The sequence below is a fragment of the Polyodon spathula genome, chromosome 9 (genome assembly GCF_017654505.1).
Source record: "Polyodon spathula isolate WHYD16114869_AA chromosome 9, ASM1765450v1, whole genome shotgun sequence".
NCBI classification, from domain to species: domain Eukaryota; kingdom Metazoa; phylum Chordata; class Actinopteri; order Acipenseriformes; family Polyodontidae; genus Polyodon; species Polyodon spathula.
Window position 1 is genome coordinate 50,339,085 of NC_054542.1, and position 19,637 is coordinate 50,358,721.

At 43.5% G+C, this 19,637-nt stretch overlaps 2 protein-coding genes across 2 annotated transcripts in view; one reads left to right on the forward strand and one right to left on the reverse strand.

Annotated features, from left to right (window-relative positions):
* The window catches only part of LOC121321010 (cytoplasmic FMR1-interacting protein 1 homolog), a 54,951-nt gene that overhangs the window by 24,552 nt on the left and 10,762 nt on the right, over positions 1 to 19,637 (forward strand). Inside the window, exons 16-23 of the mRNA XM_041259898.1 lie at positions 796 to 949; positions 1,604 to 1,760; positions 3,776 to 3,872; positions 5,618 to 5,694; positions 7,162 to 7,270; positions 7,968 to 8,087; positions 8,807 to 9,006; positions 11,540 to 11,627. Coding sequence (XP_041115832.1) covers positions 796 to 949; positions 1,604 to 1,760; positions 3,776 to 3,872; positions 5,618 to 5,694; positions 7,162 to 7,270; positions 7,968 to 8,087; positions 8,807 to 9,006; positions 11,540 to 11,627 — 1,002 coding nt within the window. The remainder of the gene's footprint in view (positions 1 to 795; positions 950 to 1,603; positions 1,761 to 3,775; positions 3,873 to 5,617; positions 5,695 to 7,161; positions 7,271 to 7,967; positions 8,088 to 8,806; positions 9,007 to 11,539; positions 11,628 to 19,637) is intronic.
* On the reverse strand, positions 11,673 to 19,547 carry LOC121321012 (fibronectin type III domain-containing protein 9-like). Its single transcript, XM_041259901.1, has 2 exons — positions 18,175 to 19,547; positions 11,673 to 13,932 (listed from the first exon to the last, which is right to left on the reverse strand). The coding sequence occupies exon 2, from the start codon at positions 13,797 to 13,799 to the stop codon at positions 13,155 to 13,157; it is 645 nt and encodes a 214-aa protein (XP_041115835.1). The 5' UTR covers positions 13,800 to 13,932; positions 18,175 to 19,547; the 3' UTR covers positions 11,673 to 13,154.

Here is a 19,637-nt window from a genome sequence, read left to right on the forward strand (position 1 = left end):
CGACGGGAAACGTGTTGTTTGAGATCGCAGCACGCATGACGTGGATTGTGTGTATTGCAGCAGTAATGCAGAGCTCTCTGCACATGTCTCTACTCCCCGTTTAAAGTCCATAAGGCTGTAAGAGTTCTGTTTTCCTAGCACAGTCAGATAGACGTTATCCAGCTAACAAACCCGGTCCTTGCTACGCAGCTGTTGGAATGGAAAAGTTAGAATATGTCATAAACAAGTTTCCGAGACTCTCCTACACCTTTCTAGCTCTTGTTATGTTTGGTGGCAAGGAAATGTAATGTCTTTTCATATACAAAATGATAATAAAGAACTGGGCAGCTTTTCCACTTCTGTTTAGATTCCAGTTTTCTCTGTGGGATTGTGTCCAAACCCTACAGGAGGCACCCTCTTTTGCTGGGAAATCAAGCTCCTGTGTAGAGGGTTTGTGTAAAATTGGACAGTTCAAACCAACAAATCCATTTTCCCTGAATTGCGTTCTGGATGCAGTACTGGAATTACCCCTGCTTATCAACATGAGATATACACTTCACACCTATCCATGATGTGCAGCGTTTAGGACCATCATTGATGCAGATATATCCAATATATTTCTGAGCTCTAGCTCTGATATGTATTTGAGATGGCGTTGCTATGGGCCGCCTCACCCAAGTGTTTGAAGTTCTAACAGAGAGCAGGTTTGTATCTGCTGTGCTCTTCAGTGCCTTCATGAAAGTTTAGAAGCTGCTGTTTCAGGTTTGATTGTGCTGTTATTTTGACCTTGTTTTTGCCTGGTTTTTGTTTGTTTAGCTGTACATGGTGAGGACCATGCTAGAGTCTCTCATTGCTGACAAAAGTGGTTCCAAGAAAACCATGCGGAGCAGCCTGGAGGGACCCACCATCCTGGATATGGAGAAATTCCACCGGGAATCCTTCTTCTACACACACTTGTTAAATTTCAGTGGTAAGATTGTTTTCCCCGCAGGTGCATGGTGTCCGCTCAGCATGCCCACCAGCCCCTCTACCCTCCCTTTCCACAGTGAAGCAGCAGGGTACAGAACTTGCACGTTTCTTGCATGTGTTTCTGTATGGGAGAAACAAACAGATGCTTACTAATATCACTTTGTGGTTCGAGTGAGGGAGTCGGTGTTTGCATGGCATGAACGACCCTTCAGACACAGACTCGCTGTGCAGCCTTTGCCAAGTCATTAGATTCAAGTCCTTTAGCTGTAATGCTGTAAGTGGGATACCACAGCCCAGTTGGATAGTACGGTCATATTACAATTTCCTTCATTAAAGGTTGTTATACAGGTCTTTCACTTGCTATTACTGAGGGCTGTTTACAGGGCACTCCAATCTCTGCCTTAATGGTATTATTGTTAGATTTAAAACAATAGTAATCGGGATGCGTTTAATAAAACCATGTTCAGCTTTGGGATTTCAAATGAATGTATCGATTTGAATGATATTTGCCAGTTCTTTGACAGCATGTAATCAGCCTGACAGTTTGAACCCCTAGCCCCTCACTTGATGTGTGCTTTGTGTTGTTAAAGTGCTTTTCCTGCAGTGAATGCTGTCCTGGTTAGTGTCTCGTCTCCTCCTCCTCCTCCCGCTCCAGAAACGCTGCAGCAGTGCTGTGACCTGTCCCAGCTCTGGTTCCGCGAGTTCTTCCTGGAGCTGACCATGGGCAGGAGGATCCAGTTCCCCATCGACATGTCCATGCCCTGGATCCTCACCGACCACATTCTGGACACCAAGGAGGCCTCCATGATGGAGTAAGACTCTGCCCTTCTGTATTCCTTTTCTTTTCAGAACCGAGGGAAGGCAATAGTTTAATAAATGAATTGCGTGCCGTCATCTATAGCTATGGCCAAAAGGTTTGCATCCACCTAGAATGAACGGAATTCAGATCTTTTATTTAACGTCATGCAGTCAAAGACACCACAGAATAATATTGCAAGTGTCTACTGGAAGCCATAATAGTCTCTCAGTATTTCATGTTAGATTTTGAAATGTCACATTGTTCCATTTGTCTGTTTCTTATTAAGTTTGAGGAAAACTATACAAAGCGGAGTGTAATTCAATATGTTAGCATAACATTGTTTAGTTTCTTTCGACTTTATGATGCAAAATGAGTTCATTCTGTAGGGGGATGCAAAATGTTTGGCCATAGCTGTAGGTAAAGTCCCCCAGTCCCAGTGCTTGTGTGAAGTTCCCACTCCAAGCCTGTGTATTCTCAGAGAAACACAGAAACCAATGATGCGGCACTCCCTCCTCCTTTCTCACATGAAGTTGGACTGCAGCATTCCTCATCAGACACAGACTGATTGCACTCCAAAGGAAATTATTGCCCCATTTCATGAGTTAATTAAACTAAACCAGCTCTTCAAAGTGGAATTGAATTGTAAGTGAATGGTGGTCCTGAGCTGCAATATGCCGTTAACACATCTGCATGCTTGTGCATGCTTGTAGTGCTTTCCTCTGCCGTTAACTGGCAGATTGTGTAGTAGATGCTGTGTCTGTAGCTTTAAATGTTTAAGGTAAAGACAGAGTCACCTGAGGAGACTTTGTGATGATGGGAGGAAGTGAAATAAAAAAGATGTACTGCTAAATATCTAAACGCCACCTCCAGGGTTTGAAAGGAAGCGTCCACGCTCTGCCTGTCTGTTTCTGGTTGAATGTGTCGCCCCCTGGGTGATCATCGGGATCACGTGTTGAATACAGTAGCGAGTAACCCCACTTCCTGCAGGACCTGACTGTTCTCAGAGGTCACCATTCCAGGAACTGACCAAACTGACCCTATCCGATGCATAGATTAGGAGATCTCTTGAGATCACAGAAAAGGTATCACTATATAGTATACATTTTAAATTGTTAAAAAGAAACTAATCATGTGTTTGCAGTGTACTAGATGTGTAGAGACACTCCAACCTGACATGTACAGTAGCAACAACAAAAAACCACGTGAGCAGTACCACCAGCTGCTGGACCAGCCTGACCGCTGGCAAAGAGGCAGCTCTGGCACCTTTCTGTTGCTAAGCAGCGAAAACACGAAGAAACCGTTTATGAACAAAAAGCCTTGGGCGCTGTGCCAGCTTCGAAACAAAGTAACAAAAAAAAAAGAGGAAGACAAGGTCTAAAATGGGGGTGGATAAATCCAAGGTTTAGTTGTTGTTTTTTTTCTTTGGTTATAAACAGTTGCTCTCATTTTTCTGCGGAGAACAAACTGCTAGCCGTCATTGTTAATTGCCCTGTTATTTATGCATTTCTTTTGTGCCCATGCTTGTGAATCAGTTACAAGGAGGAGGACAGTCGGGCACAGTGCTAGCCTGTGCATTGCAAGCATCAATCAATCAATCAGTCAGACCAGACCGGAGCTAGTTTTACTGGTGACAAGAGCCTGTTTGAACCCAAGCCTCAAGAGCGTGAAAGGCTTGAAAGTACAAGTGAACGAACCTGTTGAGCCCTCTGAGGAAGCAGCTCTTCGAGTCTGCTTGAGCCCTCTGAGGCAGCAGCTCTTCGAGTCTGCTTGAGCCCTCTGAGGCAGCAGCTCTTCGAGTCTGCTTGAGCCCTCTGAGGCAGCAGCTCTTCGAGTCTGCTTGAGCCCTCTGAGGCAGCAGCTCTTCGAGTCTGCTTGAGCCCTCTGAGGCAGCAGCTCTTTGAGTCAGCACCTTGCTTTGTTTTTACTATTCTAGTATCATGCCTGGGGAGGCTGCCCTCCTTTTGAGTTATAAATGTGACCCTTGCAGATTCTTTTTAATTAACGACCCCCTTCCTGTCCTGCTTCCAGATACGTTCTTTATCCTTTGGACCTTTACAACGACAGCGCACACTACGCCCTGACGAAATTCAAGAAGCAGTTCCTATACGATGAGATCGAAGCCGAGGTACCGATCCACTCTTCAGACTTGCAAAACCACGGTCCTGCGCCTGCAGCTGTGGACAACTGTTTAGCTTCACCTAGAATTGTAGGATTGAGACATAATTAAAAAAAAAAAAGTATATGAACATAATCTAGATATTTTATTTAACATCATTTGAAGCTAAATGAGTTAATTCTATAGGGTGATGCAAAACATTGGCCATAGCTGTACTCAAACTGGATACTTAATAAGCATCAAAACAAAGACATGCCTGTTTTCACAGACCTGGTGTTCTAGTCCGAGTGATATTAAGTGGGATGGAAATCAGCTGTCTGACACATTGAATCCCCCTGCACCCCCTCTGCAGTGCTGTTATTTTGTGAGCCACTGGGTTCCTTATGTATCTGTTTATTCATTCTGTCATTTCATAATGAGACGGGGGAATACAGGTAGTCACTATCTAAAATGCTGTTGTAGGTCTTAGTACAAGTAGGGAATTATTACATGTGGGAATCCGGCTAAAGGGAGCATCTTTATCAGAATGCCCCAGTGGGAATCCGACACACTTGTTTTATGGAAGCCAATTTAATCTTTGTGTGATCACACTTGCACGTCTTTTAAATCCCACTGCAAATTAGTTTAGTTTAGCAGTGTCTCAACTATTTTTACTTTGAATCAAAACCACACCAACTAGGCAGCAAAGTCTGGTCCAGCCTCTGTTGATTTACTTCAAGTATCACAACCCCAATCAGGAAAAGAAATGCGGCTCCCATTTCAAATGCAGGCTGTAGTAGGACAGAATGAAATATTCCCGTTTCAAATGCAGGCTGTAGTAGGACAGAATGAAATATTCCCGTTTCAAATGCAGGCTGTAGTAGGACAGAATGAAATATTCCCGTTTCAAATGCAAGATCTAGTAGGACAGAATGAAATGCAGGGCAAATTTGATTTGTTGTATAATTCAGAATAGCTACATCCCTACAGAATTCCTGTGCAAAGTGATTTGCTTCAGCATTAATAACACTGTGTAACAAATGTTTTTTTTTTTTTTTTGTTCCTGGGTAGTAAGTGTTATTTCCTAATTGCTTATGCCTCAAAAGTATAGAACATGGCTATTATTCCCCACAAACTTTGCTTTTGTGACCAGGACAGTGATATTTCAAAATACCACTATTTCCAATGGGAAAACGGGCAAATGTGTGTCTTTTCGTTCACATAAAGTCAGAAAAAAACATGAATCCAAATTAATATGTATTTATACTAAAGTAATACAAAGATGACTACAAAAGATTTAGAAGTGAGTAGTTTTTCGAGATTTACGATTATACTGTAAATACAGTATAATCGTAAATCTCAAAAAACTACTGGACTTTATGTGAACGAAAAGACACACATTTGCCCGTTTTCCCATTGGAAATAGTGATATTTTGAAATATCACTGTCCTGGTCACAAAAGCAAAGTTTGTGGGGAATAATAGCCATTTTCTATACTTTTGAGGCATAAGCAATTAGGAAATAACACTTCCTACCCAGGAACAAAAATGGTGGTACATGGTGTAATTCATGTCAGGCGTGGGTTCACCACTTCATTATATATGTGTGTTCTGTGGTGCAATCCGATTGACTCCCTGTTCCTATGCACAGCTGTAGCCCTTGATTTGGAGAACATGCTGCACAGTCTCAATAGCTCAGGTGTAATTATATAGAATGTTAGTTTATTTATTCATTGTCAGTAGAAAGCTTTTTAAACTGGCTTGTTTTTCATTTAGGTAAATCTGTGTTTTGACCAGTTTGTCTACAAACTTGCAGACCAAATCTTTGCCTACTACAAGATTCTAGCTGGAAGGTTGGTATATGTTGTAGAATTATTTTCTTTTTTTTATAATCAAAATTAAGGGGTCAGGAAAACAGAGTATCAAATAATGTGATCCAAAAATAATGAAAATGTTACCTGGGTTTTTCTGTAATGTTAAAACAGCACAGTGTCTATTTTTGAGAAATGATTCGTTCTACTGAGGCATCAGAGACTGAACTAGTCCTTTCCATTGCCATGGTAACTGCAACTGCTAAGAACAACACACCTCAGCAAGTAAGAATAGGAGCAAAGGCAAGAAGGAAAGATGAGAAGAGATGAGGAGGATCAAGAGTATATTTAGGCATTGAATCAAAATGTTTGGTCTGCGTTCCTTACACAGACCCTGATGTTGCACTATTGTTGGACGATCTTACTCAAGTTAACCTTTAGTAGTCCTAATAAGTAAAACCAGGTGTAATACAGCTCATCTCAACACTGTAATACTGCTTCCAGGGTGATTTAAAGTGGACCAGACTAGTTCAGAGGTGTGCCAAAGGTAGAGCAGCTGTAGAGCAATGAAACCCGACGGGTGAACTGCAGCAGAGAGCGTGGCAATGAAACCCGACAGGTGAACTGCAGCAGAGAGCGTGGCAGTGAAACCCGACGGGTGAACTGCAGCAGAGAGCGTGGCAGTGGAACCCGACGGGTGAACTGCAGCAGAGAGCGTGGCAGTGGAACCCGACGGGTGAACTGCAGCAGAGAGCGTGGCAGTGGAACCCGACGGGTGAACTGCAGCAGAGAGCGTGGCAGTGGAACCCGACGGGTGAACTGCAGCAGAGAGCGTGGCAGTGGAACCCGACGGGTGAACTGCAGCAGAGAGCGTGGCAGTGGAACCCGACGGGTGAACTGCAGCAGAGAGCGTGGCAGTGGAACCCGACGGGTGAACTGCAGCAGAGAGCGTGGCAGTGGAACCCGACGGGTGAACTGCAGCAGAGAGCGTGGCAGTGGAACCCGACGGGTGAACTGCAGCAGAGAGCGTGGCAGTGGAACCCGACGGGTGAACTGCAGCAGAGAGCGTGGCAGTGGAACCCGACGGGTGAACTGCAGCAGAGAGCGTGGCAATGAAACCCGACGGGTGAACTGCAGCAGAGTGTGTGGCAGTGGAACCCGACGGGTGAACTGCAGCAGAGAGCGTGGCAGTGGAACCCGACGGGTGAACTGCAGCAGAGAGCGTGGCAATGAAACCCGACGGGTGAACTGCAGCAGAGCACATGGTGTGCACGGAACTTGCTGTCACAAGGGAATAAGGTCATGACATGTTTGTTTCCTGTACTGTAGGTGCTCATTATGATCATAGCAGACAACACTTCCTATTACCCAAGATGCCTGGTTTCATTGCTCCGTAGCACATACTTGTCCTGTGAACTGCTTAGCCCAGTAATTGTAACAGTGAATTGTTTATGATGCTTACAGATTTTTTTTTCCCCTGGTTTTATAATATGTTTGCTTTGGAATCAGCCTTCTTTTAGACAAGCGACTGCGCGCAGAGTGCAAAAACCAGTCTGCTAACATCCCATGGCCAGCCTCCAACAGATATGAGACCTTGCTGAAGCAGAGGCATGTGCAGGTAGGAAGGATGCTGGACTCTATCACTGTACAGACAGTCGGCCCCTCTCTCTCATGTTCTAGAACCCTCCCATCTCTATTGTTCTAGAACTCTCCTCCTCGACAGGTTGTGTTTCATAGCTGTCGGTATCTCATTGTCTCTTTAGGTAAATATGCAGTACTCTATAGACAGATGGGTATGTATATTATGCACATTGTAACTGCAGCTATAAAATCAGAATGAATACCATGACGAAACAAACTTCCCACAGATTACATTGGAAGTGTCCCCCGTCCTGTCTCACTGTGAATGTGATGACATGTCGGATTGTTTTTCTGAAAATTATTTTAATAGGTCTCATCCTTGGGTTTATAAAGCCAAGGATTGCGTATCTCGCACTAGCATTCTTAATGATATCAAGAAAACTGCTCATACCTTTGTGACCAAAGCATGGCAATGTCATTATTGAGAGCATGTGAATCAGTATTAATAATGTAACCCCAAGGGGCTGCCCACATCACAAAACCACCACACAATCAGTGACCACTGGCAACCTCTGCCCAAGAAAGAAAGGGCTTGGGGTTCAGGCTGGGGCTGAGATGTATTTGCACTTGTGTGTCTTGTCTGACCTGTGAGTGCTAAATTTCACAACCCCAGCATGTTACAAATAAAGCAAGAGAAGGTAATGGTACATGGTGTGTGTTTGATTTTTGCATAGCTGCTGGGTAGATCTATAGACCTGAACCGACTGATCACACAGCGGGTCTCTGCTGCCATGTACAAGTCCCTGGAGCTGGCAATCAACCGCTTCGAGAGCGAGGACCTCACCTCCATCATGGTTTGTAGAGCACACCTTGCTTTATACACATGGGCTTCACTGCCTGATCCACATGTCTGTTCATCCATCCATCCATCTGTATGTCTCACTTATATGTTTGCACATATCTGTAGAATTGCTTGTCAAATTGTGATTAAACATTCTATTGCTCGTTCTTATTCTGTGCTATTCTGTAATACCGTGCATATGTCATTGTCAATTGTTCATCGAACCGATGGCTCTAATTTAGAATTTACAGCTCTGATGGGGATGTGAAGTTACTGACATACCTGTTTAAAATATTAAGATATGAAACAGCTATACGTTTTAAATAACAGTAAAAAGAGCAACAGGGCAATGATACGTGCTCTGCAGCTGGTCTCCCAGGCAGCTGTACACACGTCACTCTTCAGAGCTCTTCTGAGAATCCCACAGGCTATAGAGAGCTATGAATCAGAATCGGGTAGAGTCCTTGTGTCAGTGTCAAGCTCCTGTGTTTGCAGTGGATGGTTTGGGTCGTGTTGGTCTGCTGTTTTGTTGTGCTGATTCTCTAGTTTTGAATTGAAATCTGTGGTGGGTCTTGAATGTCACCGTCGTGCATGTTGATTCTAATTGAAACAGATTGAAAGTGAACTAGCATGGAAGTGTTTCATTGTTCAGTGATAGCTAAGTTGAACCTCGTGGGTTCTGGTATAGAGAATCCTTTGTTCTTTCTGAGTTGCTGTTTTTTGTTCTTGTAGGAGCTGGATGGATTAGTTGAAATCAATCGCATGACTCACAAACTGCTCAGTAAATTCCTGACTCTGGACAGTTTTGATGCCATGTTCAGAGAGGCAAATCACAACGTGTCGGCGCCCTATGGAAGAATCACACTTCATGTCTTCTGGGAGCTCAACTATGACTTCCTTCCAAACTACTGCTACAACGGCTCCACCAACAGGTCAGTGAACCAAAGCAACGGCTCCGCCAACAGGTCAGTGAACCAAAGCAACGGCTCCGCCAACAGGTCAGTGAACCAAAGCAACGGCTCCGCCAACAGGTCAGTGAACCAAAGCAACGGCGCCGCCAACAGGTCAGTGAACCAAAGCAACGGCTCCGCCAACAGGTCAGTGAACCAAAGCAACGGCTCCGCCAACAGGTCAGTGAACCAAAGCAACGGCGCCGCCAACAGGTCAGTGAACCAAAGCAACGGCGCCGCCAACAGGTCAGTGAACCAAAGCAACGGCTCCGCCAACAGGTCAGCGAACCAAAGCAACGGCTCCGCCAACAGGTCAGTGAACCAAAGCAACGGCTCCGCCAACAGGTCAGCGAACCAAAGCAACGGCTCCGCCAACAGGTCAGCGAACCAAAGCAACGGCGCCGCCAACAGGTCAGCGAACCAAAGCAACGGCTCCGCCAACAGGTCAGCGAACCAAAGCAACGGCTCCGCCAACAGGTCAGCGAACCAAAGCAACGGCGCCGCCAGCAGGTCAGTGAACCAAAGCAACGGCTCCACCAACAGGTCAACGAACCGAAGCAGGGGCGCCGCCAACAGGTCAGCGAACCGAAGCAGGGGCTCCGACAACAGGTCAGCGAACCGAAGCAACGGCGCCGCCAACAGGTCAGTGAACCAAAGCAACGGCTCCACCAACAGGTCAGCGAACCGAAGCAGGGGCGCCGCCAACAGGTCAGCGAACCGAAGCAGGGGCTCCGCCAACAGGTCAGCGAACCGAAGCAGGGGCTCCGCCGACAGGTCAGCGAACCGAAGCAGGGGCGCCGCCAACAGGTCAGCGAACCGAAGCAGGGGCTCCGCCAACAGGTCAGCGAACCGAAGCAGGGGCTCCGCCAACAGGTCAGCGAACCGAAGCAGGGGCTCCGCCAACAGGGCAGCGAGCCGAAGCAGGGGCTCCGCCAACAGGTCAGCGAACCGAAGCAACGGCGCCACCAACAGGGCAGCGAGCCAAAGCAGGGGCTCCACCAACAGGTCAATGAACCAAAGCAGGAGCCACAGTCTAGGAGCCAGCTCACATGACCAAACGAGAAACACAATAATTAAACCCTGCATTGCTGAAACAGTCACTGTTTATTAAATGATACAGAATGAACTGAAAAAGAAACTGTTCCGGGAGCAGCAAAGCAAATGAATGAATGAATAAATGAATGTAGTGGCTTATATCACAGTTAAATTAAACTATTAAAGGAAACTTAATAAATTCAGTGAGAGGCATTTCAGCTACACATCTTTCTCAGTGCCTTCAAAATAAGGAGGACTTGTAGTCGAAGCGTTTGTCAAATTTATTTCTTTTATTTCAATATCCAGCACTGTGGATTGTTTAATAGTTATGGATGACAGTAACTTAAGATTTAATTTCCTCCTTTTGTTTTAAATCATTCATTAATTCTAGGTGATTAAGTGGTGGACAGGCTCGACCAGCCTAATCTAGAAGAGAGAGGGAGCGCCATCTAGTGATCTGACACTTCGTATCAAGTTTCCGTTGGTTTTACTGGCAGCACACTTCTGTGCACTAGATATTGCTGGTACTTACCAGGGAAGGAAATAAGACTCCCTGTGCATAGCAGTTTCACTCATTCCAGATTATAATACAAGCTTGATTAGCCACAGTGTACAGGTAACAAGCTCAGGGGTGTCTTATTAAACTCACAGTAAAACCGGGAATGGATCAAACTGCTATGCAAAGAGAGTCTTGTTTCAATCCCTGCTTACTAATAAAAGGACTATTTGACTGGTCAAGCCTTCATGACACATGTCTATGCCAGTCAAGTAGAACTGAGGAGAAGCTCCTGTGTAAGAATTGAGCCAGGATAACAGCAAACTGCAAGGGGAGAGTCAATACATAACCCAGATAAGCTAATGATATGTGAAGCTACTAACTGTGTATTATTTATTAGTTGTGTACTCGACTTAAAGCATATCATTGTTCTGCCCCAGCCCTGCTCTTAGTTATCCACTACCCACTGTCTACTGACATCATCAGACTCCTTTCACATTTCTCTAGAGAGTGAACCTACTGCACCACAGGCTAATGTAACCGCTGAACCATTTCAAAAACATTATCAACTATTACATTGTGACCCTTTTAAAAACACATGCATCCCCTGTTAGCATGTTCCAGGACTGACTGGAATGTGTCAAAGCACCAGAATGAACGCAGTCTCTCATGGCAAATGTAAATACTGAATATCTGATCAGTGGTGCATGAAAGCAGCGAGCTCCTGCTGTACAGAAAGTTCCAGAATGGCGAGTGCGCCGCTGGCAGTGAAGCATCATGAGGCATTCTGCAGTAGCAGTAGGAAACAAAGGGCGTCTCCACGTTGAGGTCTGCCATTGGCGATTTGTGCAGAGTGTGGTGATTGTCTGGGTTAAGGGAACATTACTAAATTCAATATGCTGCAGTACTGTTGCATAAAGCTGGAAACCAAGTATTTGTAGTCCTACAAATGCAGTGTACTTTAGCAGTGCTTTTCTTTTGCAGGTTTGTGCGCACTATCCTGCCCTTCTCCCAGGAGTTTCAGAGGGATAAGCAGCCCAATGCCCAGCCCCAGTACCTGTACGGGTCAAAGGTGAGTTGATTGTGTACAAAATGTATGAATTATTAAATGAATGGCTTTAAAACAATTCCCTTACTGAGAACTTGGCAAACATGTACACAGAAATAAAAACAGCATTTTTTTGTAAATAATATAAAAATTTGAATTAATTTCTTACCTTAGCCTAGAACATTCTCGAAGCCAGGTTAAAAATGTGCTCTCTAATATTAATTACGCCCAAACAGTTTTGGAAAAACAGTCTTCGAGCGAAAGTTTTTCCGTACAAGCAAAGTATTTTTGCAGTGTGTAAATTGATGTATTGCTGCGAGTAGTATAGGAACAATTGAGACGTTTTCAGTCTGAAATATTATTTAAGTAAGAAGAGATCAAGGACATACTATGAACTTCCACACCAGACACAAGGAAAGTTCAACTAATAGCAGCGGTTTGTTGAGTACAGAAATATGAAAGAATAGAAATCTCAGAAGTCAGAAATAATTCTTAAGCATGTGCCATGCATCAAAAAGAACCAATAGCATCAAACCTTCAAACTTCTCTAAATATACTTGTCTACAGATAGCAAGTTTACTTAAAAGCTCTTCATGTAAATAACATGAGGTAGACTAACTTTTCAGTTGCTTTAAAAGGTTCATTAAAAGTTGCTTTTCTCAAATTCTGCAGCTCTAGTTTTACTCAGTTGACAGTGGAGATTGAGGCATAGCTAATACTCCGCAGTCCTTGGCGGCACTGACTCATTTGCTGTCTAGTTGTGGAACTTGAGTCGTTGAATTGCTCTGTGAAACCCTTTCTGTGATTTGATTCTCCAGTGGGATGAAGTCAGTCTTTGTGCTTCTGTCCCCGGTCCTGGGCTCTCAGGCTGTCACCACTTCTCTTATAGCAGCGGAGGTTTGCTTGATGGTTTCCTTCAGTCAAAGAGCAGCGCTGTTGGGCCTTGAGAATGTTGTGCTCTTTTGTTGCTGGGTTTATGTAGTCTTTAACAAGTAGGGGCCTGTATTGCATGCTCCATATAAGTTAGCCATTGTAGGTAAAAACCTTTTCCAAATATGAGTTGGTTCTGTAAAAGTCCTTGATTGATTTTCCGAAAAAAGCCATGCTTTTTATAATAATTTTATGTCTTTGAGAAGGCTCCTCACTGTTGCTGTCTTTGCTGTGACTTCTTGTACTTGCAGCAAACAAACTCCTGAATGACGTAAAACTTGCACAGTTTTTTCACTACTTAGTGAATTAGTTGGGTTGCCAATAATGAATCAGTTTACTGAGAATCCCTCCTACAGTAGTTTTTTGCTGGTTTTACTTTTTATTCTTTATTTTATTCTTCTCTGAAAATGCAGACAATGTACATTTTGAAAGACTTCTAAGGAGGATATGGCCAGTTTCAAAAGTGTGTACTCAGGGCATTTCCCATGACATTAGAGATGATACCCCACACCCAAGGGAGGAAACAGGCATTTCAAGAGACACATTTTTGACAGTCAGTGAGACCTTGTAAACTGGCTGCAGGGTGTAGGTGTCCCTGCAGATCTTGGATTGATTCTGTTTTCAAAGGCTCTGGGAAGGGGTGTCCATGTGTTTACATGCCAGGGGCACCAGCTCTCGATTTCTGTCGCTGCGGGGAGACGACTCTGATGAAGTAAAGGGGTTCTCTATTATGGTAGCCGTTTGGGCATCTTCTCCAGTGTTGTCATGCGTGTAGAGACTGTCTGCAGCAGCCTCTCTCTTGTCTGGCAGATCTGGGCCGGCGAAGGTCCCCTCTGGGTTATCCTGCTGTTTGCCGCACCAGATGTGCAGGCAGCCATACAAGAGGATACCAGCGATAATGAGCAGAAGGAGGCTGCTGGTCAGCCAGATGCCCATGGCCAGTTCCTTCCTGCCACTACCCAGCGAGGAGGAGGGGTCCTGGCCCAGGGTGCTGAAGACTCTGCACTGGTCACCAGAGGGGTTGGCCGACTGGCATGTGACACACAGGATGTAGCTGGTCTGTGGACTCAGGTTCCACAAGCTAGTGGAGGTCTGTTCAGTTGGAACTTTGTCCTCCTTAAGGAAGTTCTTCCTGGAGTAGCCTGTGAGCAGATTGTTCCAGTTCGGGTGGTACATGATGCTGTAGAAGCTGTCCACACAGCTCGGAGAGGCAGGCCACATGACTGTGGCAGAGGTGGCTGTGATGTTTTGCACAGTGATTCCCATGTTGCTGTCTTTATCGCTGTGTCTTTAGCTGTTTATTGTAGAAAGAAGAAAAAAAAAGAAATCCCTTTTCCGTCTTCTAAAGCAAGTGTGTGTCGGCAAGCATTTTCATTGTCTGCTTTCAAAGGTCTTCATTCTGAAATATGAGAGAATTGTGCATGTAAATTAGTGAAACACTCACTCTATTCCCTGTCATTTCATTGTAGCATGTTCCTTTATTTCTATTGTACATTGCAACTGTTAGAAATCTGCTGAAGGGTCAGCTTTTTGATGCCGACTGTCTGCAGTACTTGGTCCTCCACAGAAGGAACAGTGTTAATGGTTCTGACTGTACCTGGAGGACAGACTGACTTGGCTTTAGATTTCCACCTTCCCTGTTTTTACAGTCACAAGTCATTTTTTTCTTTACAAAATGTAATTGCCTCTACCGGTATTTAATGACTTCTTCTGAAAGGTAATGCTGTATTCCTTTTAAAAGGTGTGAAAAGTTTTTCACAACAGAAGTCGAACAGTTCAACCTCCTACAAGTCAACCCACTCTCGTTACTGCAGTGGTCTTTTCAGATCGTTTCCGACAGCGCTGTACTGTTCTGTAACTAAAGAGATGGTGTTTCTTGATGAGTGTGTAGGTGGTAACTTGAACAATGTATTTTTATATCCTGTCTCCTGTGTTTCTTTCTTGTTGGAGCAGTTATCTCAATTTGAATTACCAGTGCTGTATCCTTGACATGTTATTCAGTATATTGTGTTGAGTTTGAGTCACTAACAGGGGTGATTAAATTGCCATAGAGTATTGTGCAGGAAATTATCAACCACAAGCAAAAGAAAAATAGTTTGTCCTGAGACTCAGCTCATCTTAATACAGGTTCTCCTGAGACTCCACTTAAGATCCAGCCATTTTATTAAACTGGTTGTTCTCAGTGTATAGGCAGGCTGTGGTTGTCACTCATTTCAGTTTGCAACAGCCGTTGGCTGGAATGAGTTTCAACACAAGTTAGAACATGTCATATCTGAGGTTGCTTATAGCTGTACGGTCGACTCACTGACATCTGTGTCTGCTAAGTTACTGCAGAGTTTTCTGATAAATTGTGTGTGTTGTTTTTTTCACTCTATTTATTGTATTCTGTCTAGCTTGCCATGGTGGCGTGCAGGGATTCGAAACGGAACCGGAACGATAAATGAAAAAAAAAAAAACCAGAAATTTTCAATGGAACAGAAACAAAAAAACTAAATTCATTTATTATATTCTGTAACGAAAACATTATTCAAGATTTTGTTTCAGTTAATAACGTTTTTTTTTTTTCAGCCTGTTCTCTCTGTCTCTTTCCATTGTTTTCAAACATACAATAATTTGAAAAAAGTGCCCTTCCCCTGGTCTTACACTCCTCGACAAAGCATTACCCTACAGCCAGCTAATGAAATTCAACGTTGCATTTACCTTGCTTTTTCGGAGCATCCAGCGAATCAGGTAGCACTATATTTGCCTTCAGTTCAGGTCGGCTACGTGCTGGATCCGCATTACGCGATCAGTTTTGAATTTGCTCTGAATAAACAGGTACTGTTATTAACTTCTTATTCAGTTAACAAGCTGTGAAAGCGTGTGTGGCAGTGAAGCGCTTTGTTAGTATTAAGAGTTGAGACATTTTCCATCGACTTGAGAAAACAATGTTTATTGTATAATTTATTTAGTTGCATTTACAATCATTTAACGATCATGATTTAATTGTTCAGTGTTTCATTTTCATTGTTATGTCCAATAGAAGTATGTAGAAAAGTTGCACGTGTGCACATGTTACAGTTGCTGTCTTACTGTGGAATGTGCATACTGTTGATAACAGTGTTCCACTTAGTGCTTAATAATAGTGTTCATATGTAAGTGGTTACTTGGAGAGGATTTTCTCTTTCTTTTGGCATTACCTGTGGCAGGTGTGAAGAGCCCTGGAATTTATAAATAAATCAAATCAAATCAAATCAAATGTTCAAGTTAAAAACACCACAAAGTTGAAAGGTGGAACAGAGAGAAAAAGCAGGTGGCATCTCGATTAGCTGCAGAGTTTTTCAGACCAACATCACATTGAGTTATTATGTTGAATGTAAGGAAGCAAACCCACTGAGATTTGTTGGGAAATGACATTTTGAATTGTTTAAAAAAAATAAATTGCAAACTGGAACCGGACTGCTGCCGTTGTCTTTTAGGCTGCAACACAGGCAGTGCTGTTTCTATAGATGGGAAGTGCGTGCATTTTTTGATACAGATGGATAACTTGTCACATCTTTTTCCCTTTGAGTGCTGAGTTATCTGGAGTTTGCTGTATTTCATGGTTTTTTTTTTGTTTTGTTTTAATTTGAGAAAATGAAGACCTATGAACAGCAATACAATAGCTTGGCTAGAAAAAAAAAAAAAAGTTAACCGGTATTTCATTTCGTTCAAAAAGGAACAAAATCAGCTGTTCGGAACTTTCAGGAAACCAATCCAGTGTGGATCCCTGCTGGTGTGAGCCTCTTACCAGTTTGTCATCAGCTGACTCATCTGGATAAATAAAGGTTGTGCTTGATTGTTGACACGCTTCCTGCTCTCTGCTTGATGTCACTGCCGCAATTGAAACAGATCTTCATTTGTAATTATCTGGAGTAATCACTGTAGCTTTAGTTATAGGTTATGCTGCCTGTGAGAGTGCTGGCTAGTTTGTGCCCCCAGGCTAACATTCTTCTATCGGGCTTGCAATCTAACCACACCTCGGTGTGCTGGAGCAGCAGTTCTGGAGGTGTTAATGTGGATGTACATTCTGCTGGATACAACTCTCAGAGTGAAGCGCCCGTGCAGGTACCCTAAAACCCGGGTACCCGTCAGGTTTGAAATTATCCGATGCTACCTGGGTCTCTCTTTACTACCTGGGTATCGATTATTAATTTTGAGAATTTAAAGAAAATGTAGAAAATATGACAATGCAGTTGTAAGCGCAGCTCTCTGGCCGGTGTTTTAACATTGTCTTTATCACAAGCTTTCTTTTCTTAACTGACAGGGTATCTGTGTTTTACAGAAAAGAGAGAACACACAGCGAGCAGCAAGCACACCTCAAAAATAAGAACTGCAGCAACTATTCTCAGGAACTAAATTGGAAAGAAAACAGCTTAGCATCCTGTTGTTTTATGTCGGCGATCACTCTGTCAACCATTAATAATAACCGCGCGGCTTCCAATACGCAATGCTTTATCTTCAGTTATTGTGCAGCTGTAGTTTCTTACCAAAAAGATCAAATACATTTATTTCAAAATAAGCAAATAAATAAAATAAAAATAAAATAATGTGGATCACATTAAGTGTGCTTCCTCGTTTTGAATGAGATATTTCCTTGGCAGAGTTTGCAAATTTATTTTCTCCTGCTTGGTAAAGAGACCCAGTGCTTTGCTTGGGTGCCACTGTTATGCATTCACAAGACAGAATTTAGTGATCAGGAAGGGCACTTTAATGATACGACCAGACGCACATGTCCCACTAACTCTCTTACGACTGCAGTCAAAACCCAGCTGGCACTGTTTGCGGGAGCTGTTGCACCAGTCCGTAACGTAATGGCAGTGCTGTACCCCTGCATTAGTTTAAAACTGAACACAACAGCCATGTTAACAACAACAGTGGAATATGGCCAGTAGATCAGTGGTGTCGCAAAGAATCCCGTAGCATGAGGCGCGTTTAACACTGGCAACTGTATTTAAACTGAGCTTCCTCATCATCGTCTTCTTTGTCTTCCGATGTTTCCAATACTGAAAAAGGTTACACAAGTCTACAGATCTGAAGAAACTAAATGCATATGTACTATATAGTATTTAAATATGCATCATGCACTTAAAATGGTAATATCTCTATGTATTTATTTATTCATCTTTATCCCAAAAAGACCCAGGTATCCGTGTATTTCATGGCGATTTTCTACCCGTGCCGACCTCCTAATTTGAATGAAACAAAGTGTCTGCCATCTGTTTACTTCATCCCGTATAGCGCGCTTTCACTTTGGTGACACTGCTGTCCTCCAGGCATGCACGCACACGCACACGCACACGCACACGCACACGCACACGCACACGCACACGCACACGCAGCCGATGAAGCTGAGGGAGGCTGAAGTCACTACCGTTACAAATCCAAAATATGGTACATTTGCTTTGCCAAGCCATATAAGCAGCAACTGCAGCCTGCTAGCAGTTTGATTGTAAAAATGAATTCTGTTTTATTTTTCTTGCAGTTTGTATGAAGCATATTTGCCATTCTGATTGTGTCAACAGATTGTCTTGATCCAAGATACAGTACTGTCTTCAGTGACTGTCAGAACAAAGTTGAAAGCATGCAGCACAGATATTAAATTTAAAAGATGCAAACTTACCCAATCCTCAGTTTGAGGGTAAAAGGACATGCGGCTTTGCAGCTGTATCTTCTGATGTTAAGCTGCCTTTGATGCTGCTTTGGAAAGCCTGAGTATTTGTTTAGCTGATGTACTTCAATGTGCGGACGAGTCTCTCCTCAGTGTTTTTTCTGATTATTCCCTAAAGGGATGCCTGTGACCTATTCATTTCTTTTGTTTCCTTGCTGGGTAGAAATGAAGCTGTTGCCACCTTTAAGCAGCAGTCTGTGTGTGTGTGGGAGGAGGTATTCTTGAGTAATCGGAAAGATAAAACATCAACCCAGTCCACAAAACGCTACATTTGCAGAAGACGTCACGCACGGTGACTGACTTTCTTCCAGCTTACAGACCATCTGCCTTTAAAACATGTCTCCTATTCTACAGTAACATCAGCCACATGGAAATCCAGCTGCTTGTAATAGGAATTCATATCAGTTCTCTTCAGCGCTGACTAATGCACAGACCAGTGCACTCCTTTCTGAGGAAGCCCACACAAGGATGGGAAGGGGACTCTGTGTATTAATGTGTGCAGTTTCATCAGATGTTTTGCACCACTTCAGAATATGAAGTAGTAATAATAAATCACAACAGTGCAGGATACTGGGTGAATATTCGCTCTTCGACAGCGCGCGTGATCATGCTCTTTATTTGAGGCTTGTGTGTCTGTGGGATCATTGCAGTGCTTTCATGCTATTAAAACTAGCTGTGTTGTGAAATGGCTCCTACACAATGCTTTTATACTCTTTGCATTGGTAACGAAACACTCATGCCTTGAAAACACATTATTCTATCAAAAGAAACCTTGTTCCCATCCAAATCAGTCAGTCTTCAAGAGCAGTACACAGTGTAAAACCCAAGTTATTCTTCATGTGTTCATCATCAGTGCGGGGTGTTGCTATTAGTGATAGGAAGGGGCAGGATCTGTACATATATTTGTTGTACTCTATACGATTATCATTGCAGGTGGTATTTTATGAATGTTTCAAAATGATGTTTTAATGGTGTCTAAAATACAAAAATAAAGAGTCTGCAGCATGGGATGCCAGACAGTCTGTATCCTAGCAACCTGCGCCTACTTTCTCTAAAGGTTAGCTCTGGGGAACTCGAGTGTGAATAGCGAGTAAGTGCATCCACTGACTTTTATCAGTGTACCTGCTTCTAGCTCACCAGAAACAGTAAACAGCACAGCAAGGTCCAGTACATCTCACAGGTACTGAGGAAACAGCACAGCAAGGTCCAGTACATCTCGCAGGTACCGAGGAAACAGCACAGCACGGTCCAGTACATCTCACAGGTACCGAGGAAACAGCACAGCAAGGTCCAGTACATCTCACAGGTACCGAGGAAACAGCACAGCAAGGTCCAGTACATCTCACAGGTACTGAGGAAACAGCACAGCAAGGTCCAGTACATCTCACAGGTACCGAGGAAACAGCACAGCAAGG

What these genes read in the sequence shown, in the direction of transcription:
- LOC121321012 (XM_041259901.1), bottom strand. Translation starts at nt 13,799, where the DNA reads ATGGGAATCACTGTGCAAAACATCACAGCCACCTCTGCCACAGTCATG.